We start from the raw sequence: 24072 nt of genomic DNA, 5'->3' as shown, positions 1-24072 counted from the left end.
AATGAATGTTGCCAGAAGATATTTCCAAAATATTTATAGTCACATTCCCTTCAGTATGAATCTTCTCAGGTCATCAGAGTACTGTGATTTGCAGAGGCCTTAATAGACTCCTTATTTACTTAAAGTTTACTCTCATATAAAGACTACCAAGAAGAGGAAAACTTTACCACACTGATTGCACCTAAAGTGTTTGTCAGGCGGGACTGTGGTGTCACACCCCTTTAATCCAGCACTTGGGAGACAGAGACTGACACATCTCTGTGTGTTAAAGGCCAGCCTTGTCTATGAGTGAGTTCCAGAAGAGACTCCAATGCTATAGAGAAACCCTGTCTCGATAAACAAAAAGAAAAAAAGAAAAAAAAGAGTTTCTTTGCAGTATGATTTCATTCTCAGGATTTTAAAGGCTGATGACACATACAAAGGCTCTAACACATTGGCTAAAACTGTAGGGTTTCTATACAGCATGTGTTCTTGGGTGGATGCGTACACTTCTACAACATGCAAAGGCTTTACTACATTGATTACATTCATAAGGTTTCTCTCCAGTATGTTTTCTTTTATGTATTTGGAGATTACTGTTCCGTGAAAAGGCTTTATCACATTGATTACACTGATAAGGTTTCTCTCCAGTATGTGTCCTTTGATGTACTCGAAGATTACTCTTCCGTGAAAATGCTTTACCACATTCATTACACTGATAAGGTTTCTCTCCAATATGTCTTCTTTTGTGACGTTGGATATTACATTGACGTGCAAAGACTTTACCGCATTCATTACATTCATAGGATTTCTCTTTAGTATGTGTTCTTTCATGTATTTGGAGTTGACAGTGTTTTGAAAAAGCTTTATCACATTGAATACATTGATAAGGTTTCTCTCCAGTATGTGTCCTTTGATGTACTAGAAGACTACTGTTCCATGAAAAGGCTTTACCACATAGATTACACTGATAAGGTATCTCTCCAGTATGTGTCCTTTGATGTACTCGAAGACTACTGTTTTGTGAAAAGGCTTTACCACATTGATTACATGTGTAGGGTTTCTCTCCAGTATGTGTTCTTTGATGTAGTTGGAGATTATATTTACGTAGAAATACTTTACCACATTCATTACATTCGTAGTGTTTCTCTTTAGTATGTGTTCTCTCATGTATTTGGAGTTCAGAGCATTTTGAAAAAGTTTTATCACATTGATTACATTCATCAGTTTTCTCTCCAGAATGTTGTCTTCTGTGAACTTGGAGACTTCTGACATATGAAAAGTCTTTACTGCATTGATTACTTTCATAGAGATTCTCTTCAGCATGTGTACTCTGAAGTAATTGGAGAGAACTGGTACCTGCAAAGGCTTCATCATATTGAATACCATCATAGGGCTTCTCTGCAGCATAAAATTTTTCAAGCCTTTGAAGGTGACTATGATACGCAAAGACTTTATCACATTGAGGATATTCAGAGGGCTTATGTCCATTATGGTTTCTCTCATCCCTGCAAAGATAATTGGCACATGTAAAAGTTTTACCATGTTTATTACATTGATGAATCTTAATATCTATATGAATTTTTATAATTTTGTTTAGTGTAAAGAGGAATAAGATTTTCAGTTTTATATTCATGGTGCTCTCTTTCAGTATGGGATGTTCTCTGTCTCTGAACAACCTTTGATAGTATGGGGCTATTTTTAAATGACCCACATTTATAGCAACATTTGATATGAATTTTTTTATGTATTTGAAAGGAACTAGACTAATTCAGTTTTAAATGACCTTACATTTGGATTCTTACGTTTTCCTGTAGTACAATACCCACCACAAGAAAGTATACTAGAAAAAACAAAAGTAAGAACACAGTCCAACACACATAGGGCTTATCTTCAGTGTGAGTTTGCTAATTTATTTCCCAAGGAATTTTGAAAACCAATTAAATATAATAATATAGCACATTCAAGTAACCCACCCAGTGTTGAAATACTAAATATCTTTCCTATCTTCTCTTTATTCTGAAAGAGATACAGTCCCTCTTTCCATTTTGGGAAGCTCACTTTTGATATATGACATTCTTATTAAAGGAAGAAGAATTGTCCATTGAATTCACACAGTTTGACTTTTTGTAATTGGCAGACATGTGGTGTAGGAATTAATGTTTCTCCACAAGAGCCTTTTTGACTCTCATGACCCAACTCTTTCAAGAAGTTTGGCAAAGTCACAAGTACATGAGTAACATGCGCTTTACTACAGAGTATTTTTGGCACAGTTTTAAACATATCCTTATTATCTATTCAATGTGTCTATGTGTTATCTGAGTGGTATGAAACTAAATGGATTAGCAGCTCTACAGTATAATTCTCACGGTAGCATCAGTTAAGACACTGTTTCCTTCTCTTCTGTTTAGAGGAATGCACACACCATTTACCTCATATTGAGGCATGTGATTTTATGAGAAATTAATAATCAACCATATACCTTATGGCGTGCTTATTTATACTATTTTTTCTTTAACTCTTCCAGGACAAATTAAAATTTCTTCAGAGACAAATATACACCAAGTTGCAAATAAAAATTACCTTCCATGTTTTCTAGCACTTAGACAATACTCTTCAAAATTATGGCCTTCCCAACTGTAGCCTAAAATATAGGAACAGACAGTAGACAATATATTAAAGGATATTGTACAAAATTGAATACCTTAAGTGAACTATACCCTTGTTATTTGGCTCATTTTTACTCTTTCTCAAACACAAATATACAAAAGTATCAATAAATAATACACAGTTGTCCTTTTATTTTAAAATGTGAAGGAAAGTTCACAATCTTACCAAGAGCGGTGAGGTTCCTGTATGTCTCCAGCATCACATCTATGTAGAGACTCTTCTGGAAAGGATTCAGCAAAATCCACTCATCCTCAGTGAAGTCAATGTGAACATCCTCATAGGTCACTGAATTCTAGAAGAATCCAATCAACAATAAAACAAAGTGTGATCCTGACATTGGATACTTCTTTTACAATGATATATTTGTATATTGGTGCTGCTTCCCACACTTCTTCAATGCCACTGCTTTATAATATAAACAAAAATTACTGTAGAAGGAAACTGAAGAAGAGGCTCATATGTACCATTCGTTGACCCTTTAAAAAGGATACAGCCTTGAGAAAGAAATGCCAATAAACAAACATACAGAGACAAACAGCAAGCAGATCAACACTACTGAGAAAACATTACAGAAATAATAATACCAATGATTATCTAGAAAAAGGATGGCAAAATTGGGTATATTCACTTGTGACTTTAATCCCAGTGATCAATGTAAAAGCAGATGAAATAAATTGAGTTGGATGTCGGTCAAAGCCTATGCAATGACTTGCAGGTAAGCCAGAGTTACAAATTAATAAAACCCAGTATCCATCCATAATCATTTAAATAAAAAACGTGAAAAGAAATCAGAGGTTTAAATGAAGTTCTTACAAAAAGTTTTGTATTTATTTTAGTTCTACATTCATCTTCCAGAACTTGCAGTGGCCCAGGTTAAACTGTTTCATAATAAGATCTTAAAAGGGAGTGCATGTTTAACACTTACAATTGGACCAAAGAAAACATCAGCCCTGCAAATGACGATCATAAACAACACAGAGTAAGGGAGATGGGTCAGCAATTAAGCGGTCTTGCTGTCCTTGCAGATAAATGGACACAATTACCAGTACTAATAGGGACTTGTAATTATCCATTACTTCAACTTCATAGGTTCTGACGCCTCTTGTGACAACCACGAGAAACAGGCATGCCTGTGGTACACACCCTTGTATATATATACAAACACATATTCATTGAGAGCATTCAAAACAAAAAAAAAAATAGAGGGAAGTAGAAAGTCACAACCCTGCAGTGCGAGGATTCAGATGGCAGAGGTACTGATGTCATGGATACTACTCTCCTGGGAATGGGAATGATAATCTCCACCAAACTTCAAATTTCAAGAAGTTCAGCATTGAAACTTATTCTTGAAATGTACAAACACTTATATTCCAGGCTCATCAGACAGTAAAAGAATACAGAAAAATAACAAGCATGTTGCTCCGCCATTAATCCCTCTGTGCAGTAGCCAGAATCATTTGTATTTGAGTTGAGAACACCATGGTCTAAGGAGTTACATTGAGGACCAAGAGCTACACAGAAAAAACATTGTCTTTCAAAAACAAAAGTAAAAGCAAAAAAATAAAGTAGAAATCAGGATAGCAAAAGGCTTAAGAGTGAACAGAAATTGCTTCAACTGCATGTTTTGTCATTGAGTGACACCATCTATAATGGCGGTGAAGTCATAACAGCAGGACACACATAACCAGAAATGGCTTCAGGCTATGAACATGTAAATCCAATCCCCAATATAGGAATTTCATCCAAAAGATTTCTCCTACTCAATGTTCTACAAATACAAAAAAGAAGAGCACCCCGGAGAGACAAGTGTTCAACATCTTCTAATCTGGGACCTTTTCCGTCGATCAACTACATTCTGACCCTGATGCATAAATATTCATAGTCATCCCATGATTAACACGTATTTACTCTAACTTCAATGACTGTCATAGGCTGGAACAGTTCCTGAAGTGCTTCAATGTGAAGTCTCTTATAACAATCAAGATATTGACTTGACTTGGCAATAACCCAGCCCAATAAAGCCACACCTAATAGTGCCACTCACTCCCTAGGAGATCATTGGGTCTCACTACATTCAAACTACCAGAGTGGTTTTTCTGAGTCTTAAGATAGATAGATTCCGAATTATCTGAGGTACTGCCATATTGGTTACCATAGTGGCTATACAGGTTTATATTCTCAGCAACAATGGGGGAGAGTTTCTTTTTGTCCATATTTTTGCCAGTATGATATGTCACTTGTTTTATTGATCCTAGCCAATCAACTTTCTACTTATTCAACATCCTTGCCAGCATGAGTTTTCCATTATGTTATTGAACCTAGCTATTCTGACAGGTATAAGGTGAATTCTAAAAGCTCTTATAGTACAATTGATTGATGGCTAAGTATATTGAACATTTAGTTAAGTGTTTAGATTCATCTATTTAGAACTCCTTGTTTAAATCTATAGCATATTTTTATTCAATTAATTTATTTCTAGATGTGTTGCTTGAGGTCTTTTGCTTCTGAACAAGTACATCCAAACTACACAGACAAACATGATGTGTACTCATTGTAAGTAGATATTAGCTGTTCAATCAAGACTAATTACTGTACAATGAACAGACCCAGATAGGGTAAGTGACAAAGATGGCTGTAGCAGGGGGTGCATGGATCCCAAAGATCTATTAAATAGACTAGATTTTGTGGGAGTAAGCAGAGCAGGAACAGGAAAAATCATAAGAGTAAATGGAGGTATGTAGGGGGAAAACACAGCAAGAAATTAATAGAATAAGAAAGCTTTCAAGGGTTGATGATCAAACAGTGCAGTAACATCTTTCTGCAATATTTGAGGGTCATTATAGTGAGGACTCCCTATAACAGAGAAATATGGAGCCTGTACTGGCCATCTTCTGTAATCACATATGGTTCCCAGTAGTGGGACTATAAAACCAAGCCATCCACAAAATATTTGACACACACTTGTGGTGTATGGAAGATATATCAGGAAAATTGTGGCTCAAGATTTGTGTAGTGGCTAACCAATGACTGGCCCAAATTGAGGCCCAACATGGCTAGGAAGAGCGCCTAGATGGGCAGGATCCAGAAGTTATATGGCTCAAAGAACTAGGGTAGAAACAAATTCAAGTAACAATAAAGAAAAAAGTCAATGTAATGATAACTAATTCCATGTCCAATAGCTCTCCAAGTTTCCAATCCTGTTCAGCTTTGTTGAGAATATCACACTTCTTTTGCTTTGGCTGGTTCCATTGCACATTAGTAGCTCTCCTTGGAAGGTAACCTATGACCCTGAGATCTCCAACATCTTGGATAATTAAAGAATTCCAACTTTCCAATATTAAGGCCCACTCAAGATCGTCAGGACCCTTCCATAGGCTTTGGGTCAATACACTGACTCTGCCCTCTGCAGTACATACACCTGGTCTTCCAGACTCTGGCTGGCTCAATTCCACTGCTACTGCTGTTTCGGTGGTCATCTCACAGTGCTGGCCTCTCCAGACACTGGAGTCTTCTGTTGTAAATGGGTTTCACCTTCACCAGTGTTTCTCATAGAATCTCCTCAGGGTGCTGCAACTCTTCACCTGACCCTTACAGTCCTGGGCATTCAACTGCCAACGAGACTGCACCTTCAGTGATGTCCTTTTCTGACCTCTCACAGTGCCAAGCCTTACATCCATCAATACCTTCAAAATATTACCACCCGGTGAAACACATTAGAAACTCCACCTACCTGTTGAGGTACAACTGTGGCTACCCCTGGAAGACAGTTGCTCTGTGCTCTTAGAAAACACTTCCCAGACATTTTTACATCAGTGATGCTGGTCTCGTAATCATCACTAAATTTTTAGCTCTAGCTGTCCAGCATTAAGTATCCAGCAGAACCATATTTTGGTTAAATACTTCTGATAACTTGCTCATCACAGCTGATTCTGCAGCCCCAGCTAACAAGAAACAGAGAATATAATTCCTTTCTTTTATCCTTAAGTCTTAAGCCAGAACCATGTGGCCCCAGCTGTCAGGTTCTGCTGCTTACTGGGGTTGGAACATGACACCTTGTTTAATTCTATCTTTACCAGCTTTCTGCTTTTGGCTGTATAAGCTTGGATGTCCTGAAACTTGATCTGTGAACTAAGCTGTCCTTGAACTAACAGAGGTGTGGCGGCCTCTGTGTTCAGAGTACTAGGATTAAAGTCAATGTGCCACCACCCCCTCAGGCCACGAATCCCTTTTATTAACCATCTTCAGTAGAGTTATCACTAACATCCACTTGACAAAGTCTATCTCATGCTGTGTTGAGGATTCTTCTTCACAGAGAATTAATCAAAATCTCCTTACTTTAGCCTCAGGCAGATTTTTTTTTTTAACCAAGGCACTTCTTTCACCAAAATATCACAAGAATCATTTGTAAGAAACATATTAAAATTCTTCTCTGAAACCTCTTGAGCTGGCTCTTGATATTTCATTTTGTTATCAAGGTCACTCTCTCCCATGCTCCTCCTAGTATGACCCTGTATGCAGTGACAAATGCATTCTTTCCTTTTTGTAAGCCAAAGAATCAAAGACCTTATGATTCGAAACAAGAGCATGGTTAGGACTATCACAGCAATACTCTAGTCCCTGGGCCCAACTTCTGTTTTAGTTTTTTTTTTTTTTTTTTTTTTTTTTTTGTAAAGAGACACCATGACCAGAGAAACTCTTATAACAAAAGTATTTAATTGAGGAGGCTCACATAGAATTTCAGAGATTGAGTTAATTATCATCATGGCTTGAAGCCTGTAAGCTGGCAGCCAGATGTGATACTGGAACTGAGAGTACTTTGTTCTTGACTAAGAGGAAACAGGACATAGTCTGACACACTGGGAAGTATCCTGAGGATAAGAGAACTCAAAAACCCACAGTAGCATACTTCCTCTAACAAGACCATGCCAACTACAGAATGGCCACACCTCCCATTACTTCCACTCCATAAGAGATTATGGTGCCAAATATATCCAACCTACCTCAGTGGTATAGCTGAGTCTTGAGGTAGATAGATTACTAATTATCTGAGGAATTGCCATATTGATTTCCATACTGGCTATACAGGTTTACAATCTCAGCAACAATGGGGGAGTGTTCCTTTTTGTCTGTATTTTTGCCAGTATGATATGTCACTTGTGTTATTGCTCCTAGTCAATCTGACAGGTATAAGATTAATCATTAAAGTACTTTTGATTTAAGTTTCCTTGATAGCTAAGGTTGTTGAACATTTATTTAACTGTTTTTCAGCCAGTTTCAAAATCATCGATTTAGAATTCTTTATTTTCGTCTGTACCATATTTTTATTTGATTATTTGATTTTAACATCTAGTTTCCTCAGTTTTTTGTATTCTGAGCAAGTAAAAGCAGAACCACATAGACAAACATGATATGTCCTCATATATATGTATGTGGATAATAGCAGTTGAGTAAAAATAATCTCAGTACAATACATAGACTCAGAAAGGGTAAATTACAAGAATGGCTGTAGCAGGGGATGCATGGAGCCCACATGAAGGAAGAAAATAGACTAGATTTTATGAATGAACAGAAAATAGCAAGAGTAACAATCATGGGATAATAGAGGGATGGAGGGAAAATATACAGGGAGAGATGACTGGAATAGGAAAAATATTAAAGTTGATGTGGAAACCTAATATAGTAGAAACTTTTTGCTAGCTAAGAGGGCAACCGTAGTAAGGATATCCAGTAACTAAGAATATGGAGCCTGAACCTGTCATCTTCTCCAATGACATATAGCTCCCTGTGCTGAAAATAGAAAAGAAAGCCAACCACAAAATGTCTGACACACAGTGTGTTGTCCCGAAGATATATCAGGAAATTTGTGACTAACTTGAGGCCTAAGTGAAAAGAGCCAACCCAAGACCAACACTGACTGGATGTCAAGGAATGAGAAGTTCAATGGTTCAGAATTTAGAGTAGAACAAAATACAAGTAACAAAAAGAAAATGATAATAAATATAATGATTCTTAGCTTTAATCTAATAAAATCATAGATTGTTTCCTAGCCTAACTGTCAACAGATGGCCTTCCTCTGAAAATTGATTGTGGCAGATGCAAAGAACATTACTAAACACTAGCTAAAGCATGTGGAAGCAAGCAGAAATTTGGGTGAGGGTTTTTTTAGAAGCCAGACATGTAAAGCACATGCAAAAGACCACAATTTACAGAATCAAATAAGCAGGGATTATAAGGGCCTAGAGAGCCTGAGAGAGCAATTATGGAGCATGCAGTGTCTGAGTTCTATCCTCTCAATAGAGGTTGCTTTGCTTGGTGTTTTTCTGGGACTGCTAACTGTAAGAGTGGTTCAGACTCTTTTGCTTGCTCTTGGGACTATTTTCCTTCTACTGGGGTGTGTAATCATGCATGGATATGAAGGTTTGTGTCTAGTCTTATTGTATCTAATCATGATGTTTGTTGACATTTCTAAGAGGCCTCCTCTTTCTGAAGGGAATCAGAGGAACAGTGGATCTGGGTCAGTGGGAATGTTGGGCACTAGCGAGTTTAGACAGGGTTGAGGCTGTAGTCAGATTGTACTGTATAAGAGAAGAATAAAGAGAATAAACAAAAAGAAATAAAAGTGCTTTGAATCTAACTTCATAATCTTCACAATCTTTAACATCCAAGATATTCTTCAAATATCCAAAGTCTCTTCTGATACTCTAGATAAAATATTGTCTTGTGACATCTTTTAAAATCAATAAACAAAGTAAACTTTTCAGACATAAAACGACACAGGATATATTCCATTTAGAAAGAGAGGAATATGTCTGTCTGTGTTCCAGTCCTGAATTCAGGCAGAAATCCCATATTCACATACAGACCACGTCAGGCAAAGAACAGGTAGGCCACCAGTTCATAAAACTTCTTCATTCCTTTTGTTTCCACAGTCACAATCCGCAAACAACTCTCCAGCGATCACCCCTGAGACATATCCCTAGCCCCCAAGAGCAGGCCAGGCCAGCAAGAAGAACAGGTAGTTGAACTCAGGCAAAACTCCTGATAAAGGGGCTGGAGAGATGGCTCAGAGGTTAAGAGCACTGCCTGCTCTTCCAAAGGTCCTGAGTTCAATTTCCAGCAACCACATGGTGGCTCACAACCATCTGTATGGGGTCTGGTGCCCTCTTCTGGCCTGCAGGCATACACACAGACAGAATATTGTGTTCATAATAAATAAATAAATATTAAAAAAAAAACTCCTGATAAAGCAGAGTCCACAACAATCATTTGAAATCCAGGCAGCCTGTCCACCCATGGATCTCCTCCACTCTTTGAATACCTCCCCCCCAAACATTATTGCCATCCTACCTGCCTTCTGGTCACTGTGTCCTAGACCCCAAAGAGGTGGAGATGTTCTCTTTCAACAAGACACACCAGCTGTGAGAAGTCCATGCAGGCCTCTTGTGCACTGACATGTCTACTCCCAAAGTTCCTAGCAAGATGGAATCTTAACCTTAAAGCACCTTTCTAGGCTTTCTCTCTAGAGCAAGGGATTTTCTTTAATGACAATCTACTTGAAAGTTTCTGCCAACTAATAGTACCCAGAGCTTTTTTCATTACCCAAAAGACTTTTTCATTTCTATCTATCCCACTTGTTTAATTTTCTTTTGTAGACCCAAATCAGTCATTTATAAAAACTACCCAAATGAATCAATACTTTTAAGAAATCAGCCTCTGGCCCTTCTGCCTCCATTTCTTCTTCTGGGCAATGGGGCTGAATCCCGAGGGCAACTGAGCAGGCAGGAGCTCCTTTGTTTCAATAGCCTGCCTGCAGCAAGCAAGGGAGCTGCTTTGTTTTCGAGCTACCCAACCAGCACGGAGATCTGATCTCAGCACCAAGAGAGATATCACTGGAGTACCAGGAGAGCCGTCACTGTGGAGTACCATCACTGGGAAGGTACATCAGTAGGCAAGGAGACCTGATCCTGTAAAAGAAGATCCATAGGGGAGCATTTGGAGGAAGAGATGGGCAGGCGCCAATGCAAGAATTCACCCAATAATCGGAAAAACAACATGAAACCACCAGAACACAGCGACCTCACAACAGGAAGACATGATCACCTTAATCAGAAGAAGTAGAAAAAATTGACTTTATGAAAGTGATTGACGCCCTTAAACAGCATGTAAAAAAGGCTCTTATAGAAATGGATGAGAAGTATAACAGAAAGTTTGAAGAATTGAATAAATCAGTGAATGATACCCTAGGAAACCAAGGAAAAACAATCAAACAGATAATGGAAACAGTTCAAGACTTGAAAACTGAAATGGAGGCAAAGAAGAAAACATAAACAGAGGGCCAGCTGGACATGGAAAATATAAGTAAATGAATAGAGACTACAGAAACAAGCATAACCAGCAGAATACAAGAGGTAGAAGAAAGAATCTCAGATTCTGAAGATACCATAGAGAAAATAAATGCACTGATCAAAGAAAACAGCATGTCCAACAAACTCTCATCACAAAACATTCAGGAAATCTGGGACACAATAAAAAGACCAAACCGAAGAATAATAAGAGTAGAAGAAGGAGAAGAAGTGCAGCTCAAAGGTCCAGAAAATATATTTAATAAAATTATAGAAGAAAACTTTCCCAACGTAAAGAAAGATGCACCTATGAAGGTTCAAGAAGCATATAGAACACTGAATAGGCTGGATCAAAAAAAAATCCCCTCGCCATATAATAATCAAAACACAAAGCATACAGAATAAAGAAAGAAAATTAAGAGCTGCAAAGGAAAAAGGTCAAGTTACTTATAAAGGCAAACCTATCAGACTTGCACCTGACTTCTCTATGAAAACCATGAAAGCCAGAAGGTCCTGGATAGATGTACTGCAGAAACCAAGAGACCAAGGATGCAAGCCCAGACTACTATACCCAGCCAAGCTTTCGTTGACTATAAATGGAGAAAACAAAAATTTCCAGGATAAAAACAAATTTAAACAATACATAGCCACAAATCCAGCCTTACAGAAAGTAATAGAAGAAAAATCACTAACCAAAAAGTCCAACAATGACCACAATAACGCAGACATCTAGAGACCTTTCACCAGCGCAACTCAAAGAAGGGAAACACACAAACTCTACTACTAAAAAAGTGACAGGAGTTAACAACCACTGGTCATTAATATCACTTAATGTCAATAAACTCAACTCACCTATAAAAAGACACAGGCTAAGAGATTGGATACGAAAACAGGATCCAACATTCTGCTGTCTACAAGAAACAAACCTCAACCACAAAGACAGGCACCCACTCAGAGTAAAGGGCTGGGAAAAGGCTTATCAAGCAAATGGACCTAAGAAACAAGCAGGTGTGGCCATACTAATATCTAACAAATTGACGTCAAACTTAAATCAATCAGAAGAGATGGAGAGGGACATTTTATATTCATAACAGGAACAGTTCAGCAGGATGAAGTCTCAATCCTGAATATCTATGCCCCTAATATAAAAGCACCCAAGTACGTAAAAGAAACATTACTAAAACTCAAGGCAGCCATTAAACCACACACACTAATAGTAGGAGACTTCAACACTCCTCTCTCACCAATGGACAAGTCAATCGGACCAAAACCTAACAGAGAAATTAGAGAATTAATGGAGGTAATGAATCAAATGGACTTAACAGACATCTATAGAATATTCCACCCAAATAGGAAAGAATATATCTTCTTCTCTGCAACTCATGGAACCTTCTCGAAAATTGAACACATACTCGGTAACAAAGCAAACTTCCACAGTTACAATAAAACATTAGTAACCACCTGTGTCTTATCGGATCACAATGGATTAAAGTTAGAATTCAACAACAATGCTACCCCCAGAAAACCTATAAGCTCATGGAAAATGAACAGTCAACTACTGAACCATACTTGGATTAAGGAAGAAATAAAGAAAGAAATTAAAGTCTTCCTTGAATTCAATGAAAATAAAGAAACAACATACTCAAACTTATGGGACACTATGAAAGCAGTCCTAAGAGAAAAATTCATAGCACTAAGTGCCCACTTAAAGAAAACAGAGTGCCGGCGATTGTGGCACACACCTTTAATCCCAGTACTTGGGAGGCAGAAGCAGGCCGATCTATGTGAATTCCAGACCAGCCTGGTCTACTGAGCTAGTTCCAGGACAGACTCCAAAACCACAGAGAAACCCTGTCTCGAAAAAAAACAAACCAAAAAAAAAAAAAGGAAAGAAAACAGAGAAAACACACACATCGGAGACTTAACAGCCCACCTGAAAGCTCTAGAAAAAAAAAGATGCAGACTCACCTAGGAGGAGTAGTAGAAGACTGGAAATAATCAAACTGAGGGCTGAAATCATCAAAATAGAAACACAGAAAACAATCCAAAGAATCAATAAAACAAAAAGCTGGTTCATGGAGAAAATCAACAAGATTGATAAACCCCTATCCAAACTAATCAAACGGCAGAGAGAGAATATGCAAATTAATAAGATCAGAAATGAAAAGGGGGACATAACCACAGACACAGAGGAAATTCAGAGAATCATTAGATCTTATTACAAAAGCCTGTATGCCACAAAACGGGAAAATGTAAAAGAAATGGACACTTTTTTAGATAAATACCATATACCAAAGTTAAACCAAGACCAGGTCGGGGCTGGAGAGATGGCTCAGTGGTTAAGAGCACTGACTGCTCTTCCAGAGGTCCTGAGTTCAATTCCCAGCAACCACATGGTGGCTCATAGCCATCTATAATGAGTCCTGGAGCCCCCTTCTGGCTTGCGGGCACACATGGAAGGAATGCTGTACACATAATAAATAAAATTTTTAAAAAAAAAAAAAAAAAAAAAAAAAAAAAAAAAAACCAAGACCAGGTGAACGACCTAAATAGACCTGTTAGTCGTGAAGAATTAGAAGCTGTTATCAAACAGCTCCCTATCAAAAAAAGCCCAGGACCAGATGGTTTCAATGAGGACTTCTACAAGAACTTCCAAGAACTAATACCTATACTCCTTAATGTATTTCACAATATAGAAACAGAAGAGGCATTGCCAAATTCCTTTTATGAAGCTACAGTCACCCTGATACCAAAACCACACAAAGACTCAACGAAGAAAGAGAATTACAGGCAAATCTCACTCATGAACATCGACGCAAGAAACCTCAACAAAATACTGGCAAACCGAATCCAAGAACACATTAGAAAAATTATCCATTATGATCAAGTAGGCTTCATACCAGAGATGCAGGGCTGGTTCAACATACGAAAATCTATCAATGTAATCCATCATATAAAGAAACTGAAAGAAAAAAAAAACATATGATCGTTTCATTAGATGCTGAAAAAGCATTTGATAAAATTCAACATCCCTTTATGATAAAAGTCTTGGAGAGATTAGGGATACAAGGGTCATACCTAAATATAATAAAAGCAATATACAGCAAGCCGACAGCTAACATCAAATTAAATGGAAAGAAACTCAAAGCCATCTCACTAAACTCAGGAACACGACAAGGCTGTCCACTCTCTCCATACCTCTTCAATATAGTGCTTGAAGTTCTAGCAATAGCAATAAGACAACATAGGGGATAAAGGGGATTCAAATTGGAAAGGAAGAAGTGAAACTTTCATTATTTGCAGATGATATGATAGTGTACATAAGCGACCCCCAAAACTCCACCAAAGAACTTTTACAGCTGATAAAAACTTTTAGTAATGTGGCAGGATTCAAGATCAACTCCAAAAAATCAGTCGCCCTCTTATACACAAAGGATATGGAAGCAGAGAGGGAAATCAGAGAAGCATCACCTTTCATGATAGCCACAAACAGCATAAAAAATCTTGGGGTAAATCTAAGCAAGGAAGTGAAAGATCTATTTGACAAGAACTTTAAGGCATTGAAGAAAGAAATTGAAGAGGATACTAGAAAATGGAAAAATCTCCCTTGCTCTTGGATTGGGAGGATCAACATAGTAAAAATGGCAATTCTACCAAAGGCAATTGATAGATTCAATGCAATCCCCATCAAGGTCCCATCAAAATTCTTCACAGATCTAGAGGACAATAATCAACTTTATATGAAAAAAAAACCCAGGATAGCCAAAACAATCCTATACAACAAAGGATCTTCTGGAGGCATTACCATCCCTGACTTCAAACTCTATTACAGAGCTACAGTAATGAAAACAGCTTGGTATTGGCATAAAAACAGAGAAGTCGACCAATGGAATCGAATAGAAGACCCTGACTTTAACCCACAAACCTATGAACACCTCATTTTCGATAAAAGAGCCAAAAGTATACAATGGAAGAAAGAAAGTATCTTCAATAAATGGTGCTGGCACAACTGGATGTCAACCTGTAGAAGAATGAAAATAGACCCATATCTATCAATTTGCACAAAACTCAAGTCCAAATGGATCAAAGACGTCAATATCAATCTGAACACACTGAACCTGATAGAAGAGAAAGTGGGAAGTACCCTACAACAGATGGGTGCAGGAGATTGCTTCCTATGTATAACCCCAGCAGCACAGACATTAAGGGCAACATTGAATAAATGGGACCTACTGAAACTGAGAAGCTTCTGTAAAGTAAAGGACAGTGTCACTAAGACAAAAAGGCAACCTACTGACTGGGAGATCTTCACCAACCCCGCAACAGACAAAGGTCTAATCTCCAAAATATCCAGCACTCGGGAGGCAGAGGCAGGCGGATCTCTGTTAGTTCGAGACCAGCCTGGTCTACAAGAGCTAGTGCCAGGACAGGCTCCAAAGCCACAGAGAAACCCTGTCTCGAAAAACCAAAAAAAAAAAAAAAAAAAAAAAAGAACTCAAGAAACTAGACTTGAAAATGCTAATTAACCCAATTAAAACATAGGGCACTGAACTGAACAGAGAATTCTCAACAGAAGAAGTTCAAATGGCCAAAAGACACTTAAGGTCTTGCTCAACCTCTTTAGCGATCAGGGAAATGCAAATCAAAACAACTTTGAGATATCATCTTACACCTGTCAGAATGGCTAAAATCAAAACCACCAATGATAGCCTTTGCTGGAGAGGTTTTGGAGGAAGGGGTACCCTCATCCATTACTGGTGGGAATACAAACTTGTGCAACCACTTTGGAAATCAGTGTGGCGTTTTCTCAGGAAATTCGGGATCAACCTACCCCTGGACCCAGCAATACCACTCTTGGGAATATACCCAAGAGATGCCCTATCATATGACAAAAGCATTTGTTCAACTATGTTCATAGCAGTATTATTTGTAATAGCCAGAACCTGGAAACAACCCAGATGTCCTTCAACAGAAGAACGGATGAAGAAAGTGTGGATTATATACGCATTAGTGTACTACACTGTGGTAAAAAACAATGACTTCTAGAATTTTGCATGCAAATGGATGGAAATAGAAAACACTATCCTGAGTGAGGTAAGCCAGACCCCAAAAGAGGAACATGGGATGTACTCACTCATAATTGGTTTCTAGCCATAAATAAAGGTCACTGAGTCTACAATTTGTGATCCTAAATAAGCTAAATAAGAAGGTGAACCCAAAGAAAAACATATAGTTATCCTCCTGGCTGTGGGAAATAGACAAAATTGCCGGGGGAAAAAATGGGATCTTGGGGGTGGCGTGGGATGGGGGTAAGGGGAGATGGGGAAACAAAAGTGAGAAGGGGAGGATGGGGGAACTTGGGGAAACAGGATGATTGGGACAAAGGAAGGTTGGATAGGGGAGCAGGGAAGCACAATTCTTAGTTATGGGAGCCACCTTAGGGTTGGCAAGAGACTTGAACCTAGAGTGGCTCCCAGGAGCCCAAGGCAATGTCCTCAGTTAGTTCCTTGGGCAGCTGAGGATAGGGAACCTGAAATGACCCTATCTTATAGCCATAATGATGAATATCTTGCATATCACCATAGAACCTTCATCTGGCGATGGATGGAGATAGAGACGGAGACCCACACTGGAGCACTGGACTGAGCTCCCAAGGTCCCAATGAGGAGCAGAAGGAAAGAGAACATGAACAAGGATGTCAGGACCATGAGGGGTACACCCACTCACTGAGACAGTGGGACTGATCTATTGGGAGCTCACCAAGGCCAGCTGGACTGTGACTGAAAAAGCATGGGACAAAACCGGACTCTCTGAACTTGGCGGACAATGAGGGCTGATGAGAAGCCAAGGACAATGGCACAGGGTTTTGATCCTACTTCGTGTTCTGGCTTTGTTGGAGCCTAGCCAGTTTGGATGTTCACCTTCCTAGATATGGACGGAGCGGGGAGGACCTTGGACTTTCCACAGGGCATGGAACCCTGACTGTCCCTTGGACTGGAGAGGGAGGGGGAGATTATTGGGGGGAGGGGGAGAAGCGTGGGAGGAGGGGGAGGGAAATGGGAGGCTGGGAGGAGGCTGAAACTTTTTTTTCTCAATAAAATAAAAATAAAATAAAATAAAATAGGGAAAGATTCATTAGCTTTTTCTCTCAGTTTTTCACTGTCTCAAGTTCAGCTAGCCCTCTTATCCAGTCAAGCCTTACTTGCTTTTGAGTATTGCCAGACTCAAGGGAAGAGTCTTCCTACATCAATCAACACAATTTCTCACAGACATAGTAACTAGTGATTCAGAGTGGGCATGCCCTCAACTTGTGTTTCCTCAGAAGACTCTAGGCTACATCATGTTTAGAGGTGAATCTAATTCAAAGAGACTATAAGATATAAAAAAGTTATTAAAATCAAAACCAGTGCATTCACCATATCAATCACTTAACGAGAAGAAAAACATAAAGATAGCAACAATGAGAAAACACAGATCTCCCTAGAAATATAGCAATCCTCTAAATTCAAGAAAAAAAATTTAAAACTGTCTGGCCACAGACAGCACCCAAACCAACAAAACCTCAAGGAAGTCACATTAATATACTACATTTTCTGAATACAAAAATTGATTTATGCTGGAGGGGATATGGAGTATGGGGAACACTCCGCCACTGCCTGTGGGTTTGCAAACTTGTACAACCATGTTGGAAATCGATATTACAGTTTGACAGAAAATCATGAATCATCTTACCTCAAGAACCAGCAATACCACACCTTGCCATATACCAAAGGATGTCAATCAAACCACAAGGGCATTTGCTCAACTATGTCCATATCTGCATTATTTTTACTATCCGGAACCTGGAAACATAGATGCCCATCAACCAAGGAATGGATAAAAAAAATGTAGTACATTTATACAATGAAGTACTACTGAGTGGTAAAAAAATGACATCTTGCAATGGAAATGGATGGAACTTGAAAATGCTATCCTGTTTGCGGAAAGCCAGATTCAAAACTACTCATAAATCAAAGGATAACAAGTCTATAGTCCACAACCACAAAGAAGCTAGAAAAGAAGGACAACATAACAGAAACATATGTGGATCCACATGGACAGGGGAAATAGACAAGATCTCCTGAGTAAATAGGGACAACAGTCCTGTTAGGCAATGACATCACAGTTTACAGAGATCTTGTATTTTGGTTCAAGTAGTAAAATTACAGCAATTGTGCTTCATGATAAAGTCAGTACTTTATCCAGATATTTCCATTGCTTTTGTCTGTGGACCCCCCAAAATGGCTAGTCATGCCATTCATCAATCATCTAAAACTGATTATAAAACTCTATAGTATTAATTTTTATTGGAAGCCTTGAGTACCAGCCCAAGTACCCTTCAGGTTTCAGAACTGGATATCTATGGCAAGCAAGGATCTCAGGGTAAAATATTTAACTCAAGTATATTACCTCTGCATCTTCTTTATTTTTCATGCTAGAGGACAAATGAAGGAAAGAAGGCATGGAGGAGAGAAAGAATGAGGAGAAGAAAGGAGAGTAAGGAAAAGTAGTAGAGGTGAAGAAGAAGAGTAAGAGCAAGGGCAGATCTCCATGAGAATTCTAGTTTTTACAGACATGGTTGGAAAAATCCGTAGGCAAGGACAATAATAATATGCATATCAAGATCACAAAAAGTGGCAGGTAAAACCTGACAAAGTAGTACTCCAGAACAGGTGACCTGACCTTGGAAAGACTCAGCATTCAAAGGGAAGTATCTGACATTCCAAGCCCTTAGATAAAATTATTAAAAATCCCTGAATCCTTGATTCACCCATGGTTCTAACCTAATCTCTGCTGTGATACACACCTCTGGGAAGACCCAGAGTTTTTGTTAGCAAAGGTGGGGCATGCTGCCTTTCTTCTCAGTGCCTGTCTTCAAGAGAAATTTCTGTGTGGTCTGTTAGCAGGTAATTTTGTGGGATTGGCTCTATGTAATATGAATGATAGAAGAAAAAGTGAAGCCATTGCTTCAAGGCCTCATTGTGTGAGGAAATGGAGCAGGGTCAGTCCACTGATCAAGCAGAGGTTGCTCTACTGTGGTGTTCGAATGAGGCCCATTTCAAAGGGAAGAATCTTGGCTTAACAAGGTTTACAGATATGATGGTGACATTTCCAAAAACAAATGTTCCCACAGCTCTGCAAACTAGGTTGTTCCATGTGTATGAGTACATATACACTTCCCGTGGATCTGCCTATTGGTCTGTGCATTGACTGTATACTCCTGTGGACTCAAATAAATTTTAACAGCTACGAAAGCAGTAAGTCTCTGATGTTGCTTCCTTCCCTTCCCTTTCTGCACTCTACCTTCAAAAGCTACAGAGTGGGTAAATGGACTCAATTCTTTCACATATCTCTCTTCAATTATGAGTCCCCAGGAAAAGTCAGATGGATTAGAGGACTCTCATTAACTGGTCTATTTTCCCTTCACAATGTCCAGTCAAAGCCTAGCCTGGAAAAAATTGCAAGAGTGTTTTCCCAGCACTGGGTAACAGAGGCAGAATTATCTGTGTTCAAAGCAATCCTCAGGTAAACAATGTGGCGAAAGCCTGAGCTAGGAAACACACTGATATAAAGAGAAAAAAAACCCAATAACACTCAGGATAAACAGGAATATAATGTTTAAAAAAAGTGGGGAAGAGAATACAATAGTCATTAGAACAGTAATGCATTTAAAGAAATGAAATTTGAAAGAGAATACAAATAATGGGCTTTTTAAAAAGATGAAAATAATGTATTTTATAATCAGTAAGATAGGAGCTGGAGAGGTGGCTCAGTGGTTAAGAGTACTGACTGCTCTTCCAGAGGACAAAGCTTCAATTCCCAGCACCCACTTGGCAACACACAACTGTCTGTAACTCCTGTTCCAGGGGATCTGACAACTTCACACCAATACTCATAAAGTTAAATAAATCATAATAAATCATTTTTGAAAAATCAGTAAGATAAACCTCAGGTATATTGACTTTGAAAAGGAGTAAGCCATTCCCTTTTAGATGGCGTGCCCCTGATAAAAGACAGAATGATATTGCTCACATGCTCATGTTTGCTGCTGAGATCTGGAACCTGACATACAGAGTTACAGTCAATGGCTTGTTTCTCAGTCCTTAGAGCTGTATTAACTAGATAAAGCAGGATTGAACATGTCTGCACAGGACAGTTACCTAATTTGAAATTCAATATTCACTAGCTCAAGCTAACCTTTCAATTATAAACTCACAAATCAGGACTGTCTTCATTCACATGACATGAGTTATTACATCCAGGAATATTAAAAAATATTACTGAGGGGGGCTGAAGAGATGGCTCAGTGGTTAAGAGCACCGATTGCTCTTCCAGAGGACCTGGGTTCAATTCCCAGCACCCACATGGCAGCTCACAACTGTCTGAAGATCAGTTCCAGGGGATCTGACACTTCATACCAGTGCACATAAAATAAAGTTAGATAAACCATAAAAATATTTAAAAAAAATATTACTGAGCTGGGCAGTGATGGCACAAGCCTTCAATCCCAGCACTGGGAAGGCAGAGGGAGGTGGATCTTTGTGAGTTCAAGGCCAACCTGGTCCAGAAGAGCTAGTAACATGAGAGGCTCCAAAGCTACTGAGAATCCCTGTCTCTAAAAACCAAAAAAAAAAAAAAAAAAAATTACTGAAACCACCTGTGTTGGTTATGAAATTTATGGATGTGATGAGATACATTGAGCACCATAACCATTATCAAAAACATTTAATCAGGGTGGTTCATTTAGACTTCCAGAAGTTCAGTCCATTGTCTTTATGGTGGGGAGAATATGTTGTTCAGGACAATTTTACCGCTGGTTAAATCTTGATATGCAGGACACAGGAAGTTGACTGAAATGCTTGGCAGTGTCCAGAACATAGGAATTCTCAAAGCCCATCCCCAGTGCCACACTTCTTTCAACAAGACCACACAGATTCCAACAAAGCCACACTTTGTAATAGCACCAATCCCTATGATATTATAGAAGCCAATAACATTGAAACTATCACAAGGCCACAATCAGGTCCTTTCTCAGACTGGTGACTCCAGCAGCTGATTTCCTCCCATTTCCTCTGCAGTGTACTCAGTAAACTATTCTTTCTACTCAGCTCTGAAGCAGAAACCATGTTCCACATGCAGATCCTTCTCCTGTGAGTGTAATGAATAGTTGAATCCATGACTCAAGTGGATAATTTTAAAAGTCTGAGGCCACACAGTCATTTAAGAATTTTGAATCATTACTGGGTGGTAGTGGCACACACCTTTAATCCCAGCACTTGGGAGGCAGAAGGCAGATCTCTTGGATTTCAAGGTCAGTCTGATCTACAAAAGCTAGTTCTTTAACAGGCACCAAAGCTACAGAGAAACCTCGTCTCAACAAAAAAAAATTTAAATCAAGACAGCAAGATCATTGACCTGGAATGCCACAGAATGAAATCGAGGTCTCATATAAAAACACAAGAGACCTTATCTCACCAATATTCTACAATACTGGAAGTGCAGCTATTCTACATTATACCTTTCCAGTGAGAAAACACTGTACACACTTAAGAGATTAATAAAGAAAAATCTGCACAATGATAGCATGCATCCATCTCTGGCAAATGCTCAAAGAGGAGAGAATCTAGAATAAACAATGCATTCCACATACACTACCATCCTTGAGTTTCTTTTAGGTGAAGACTCTAGCTTACACTTTGAAGAAACAAAATAGCCATGGGAAACTGCAAGTCTTGCCAGTTAGGGAATGGGGAAACTTACACAGCAAGGATATTGCAACAATTATGTCAAAAGTATGTAAGTGACCTGAGCAGCAGGTCATACTTTACTGACAGGGCCCTACGTGCAGTGCCAGAAGGAGACAAAGGCAGGAAAAATGGAACAAGGGTATGATAAAAGCTGGGATAGAGAGTCTTGTATAAGCTATGTCTTATTCCAAGTAAGCTTCTTAAGATGAATAACTTATTGTACACCACTTTTAAAGGGAAATGGGAGGAACTAGCAGACTTCTAAGAAATCAGCAGAAATTACCACACAATGGGACAAACTCAGAATAAGGTTAATCAAGCAACAGAACGCAAAAGCAGGGTGGTGGTGGAGCACGCCTTTAATCCCTGCACTCTGGTAGGCGGAGGCAGGTGGATCAAGGAATTCCAAGGCCAGCATTGTCTCTAAGTGCAGGTTCCAGGACAGACTCCAAAGCCACAGAAAAACCCTGCCCTCCCGACAAAAAATTTGAAACACAAGGGAAACAACGGCGATCTCAAGAATATTATGGACTATGCCCAAAGTGGCCTTGGGACCATAGCTCACTGTGGTGGGAAGAGTTGGATTCTCAGGATCTGAAGAACCTCTCCAGAAAGGCACTGGTTCCAGATCCTTACCATCTCACGCAAACATATTCCCGGTTTCAATGAAGGAGTTCTATTTTATTCTCCATAACTCAGGACCTTAGGCAAAACCCCAAGGCCTAGACACTCACTAGGCTGTTCCTGGCTCTGTCAAGAGTATCCCTGGTTTTGAGAAGGAGCTAAGTTCCTTCTCCATGAGTTGGACCCTAAATGGAAAGACATCCTTGATATGGCCAGCTCTCAACACAACAGCATTTTCCTTTTCAAATGACTGTCACTTTTCACAGCATATACATCTCACAGAACTATAATTTTCTCTAAAAAGAACCGGACCTTTAAGTCACAGCATACCCTGATACTCATTGTGATCCCATAATGACATTGAGCAGCACGTTAGAGGTTTCTTCATTGATTTGGGACAGGAGTAGTGGCTGTTTATAAATCATTGATGTCTCTCTGTCATGGTCTAGAGCGAAATGTTTAAAAATCCTTGTAAACAATTTTGTATGCTAACATCTTAATCTCTAACAGGCCTAGTTAGCACACTACTTTGCTATCTTTGGGTAATTTAGAGGCAGGCTTCCTCAGCTAATATCTCCTAAGCATTGGTGATCCTTTATATCAAATTTCTACTCTTCTGCACCACCGGTAAGTGGTATAGTGGGAAGGAACTCAAGAATGCCATTTATAGACTCCACATAATTAACTCCAAAGGGATCTTTCTACTAAATGTTAAATGCAAAGGGCAAAGATTCTGAAAGATAATAGAAAAACTAGTAATCTCCAAGTTTGGGATCCTGCCTATCATTCATATGAAAACCACGTTGATGTGGACCACAAAGATGTTTCTACACACAATTCCCCACTGGAAATGCTTTTCACAGATGCAGCCCACAGAGGGAAGTCATTCAGAGGCCAAGACCTGGAACTGGGGAGTTGCACGGACCATATAGTACCTCAGAGAACACTGATGGTAGCAGTGGGTTCCTACACTCGCTCAAGGAGAGCGTGCCACACTGTCTCCTATGGCTCACCATCCTCTCCTCCACTCTTGGAACAGCAACCCCTTACTCACCATGTCCTGGCTTCCAGGCTCACCCATGTTCTCCTCAGAGCTCGCTGCAGTAGCACTCAGAGCACAGAATACAATCCACTGGCTCCTGCTCAGCTTTAAAATCAATCCAGCAGCATGGCACCAGGAAGTGCCCTGCCTGATTTCTGACTGACAGGTCGGCCTGGAGGTCTTGATTGGCTAGTGAGGCTTGAGTGACAAGAGCCCCTCCCTGAGCCTTACAGTGTGCTTAAAGACACAGCACAGGATACCATGGCTCAGCCTTCCACCACAGACCCAGACTTTTACAGATCTGCAGACATATCAATTTCAATATCACTTATGCCTCTATCAGATAGATGACACAGCTGTCTTCCTGCAATCCACAACCACACTGCCTTCATCCTCCTGGGCATGATGTGGCTAGATAGCACAGTCCATTACACAATGTGGAGTAGAATAATTCTCCTGTTCAAAAGATAGAAGGGTACACAGAATACTAATGAGTTTAGATTTTAGGAAACCAAAGATGACGGGCCTGGAAAGATGGCTCAGAGGTTAAGAGCATTGCCTGCTCTTCCAAAGGTCCTGAGTTCAATTCCTAGCAACCACATGGTGGCTCACAACCACCTGTAATGAG

The 24072-nt window shown here is 39.3% G+C and overlaps 1 protein-coding gene and 1 pseudogene across 1 annotated transcript; both read right to left on the bottom strand.

Moving 5' to 3' along the window:
- Positions 1 to 454: 454 nt before the first annotated feature.
- Positions 455 to 24072, bottom strand: part of LOC121464647 — a 90768-nt pseudogene continuing 67150 nt past the window's right edge.
- Positions 1299 to 6451, bottom strand: LOC121464617 (zinc finger protein 124-like). Its single transcript, XM_041677648.1, has 4 exons — positions 6380 to 6451; positions 2815 to 2941; positions 1366 to 1487; positions 1299 to 1310 (listed from the first exon to the last, which is right to left on the bottom strand). Exons 1-4 carry the CDS (start codon positions 6449 to 6451, stop codon positions 1299 to 1301), a joined length of 333 nt encoding a protein of 110 aa, XP_041533582.1.

Source organism: Microtus oregoni, unplaced genomic scaffold (assembly GCF_018167655.1).
Source record: "Microtus oregoni isolate MIOR12 unplaced genomic scaffold, Mior012 000029F_ref0000214, whole genome shotgun sequence".
NCBI classification, from domain to species: domain Eukaryota; kingdom Metazoa; phylum Chordata; class Mammalia; order Rodentia; family Cricetidae; genus Microtus; species Microtus oregoni.
The sequence above is the reverse complement of the archived record's forward strand: the minus strand, read 5'-3'. Positions and strand labels throughout refer to the sequence as shown.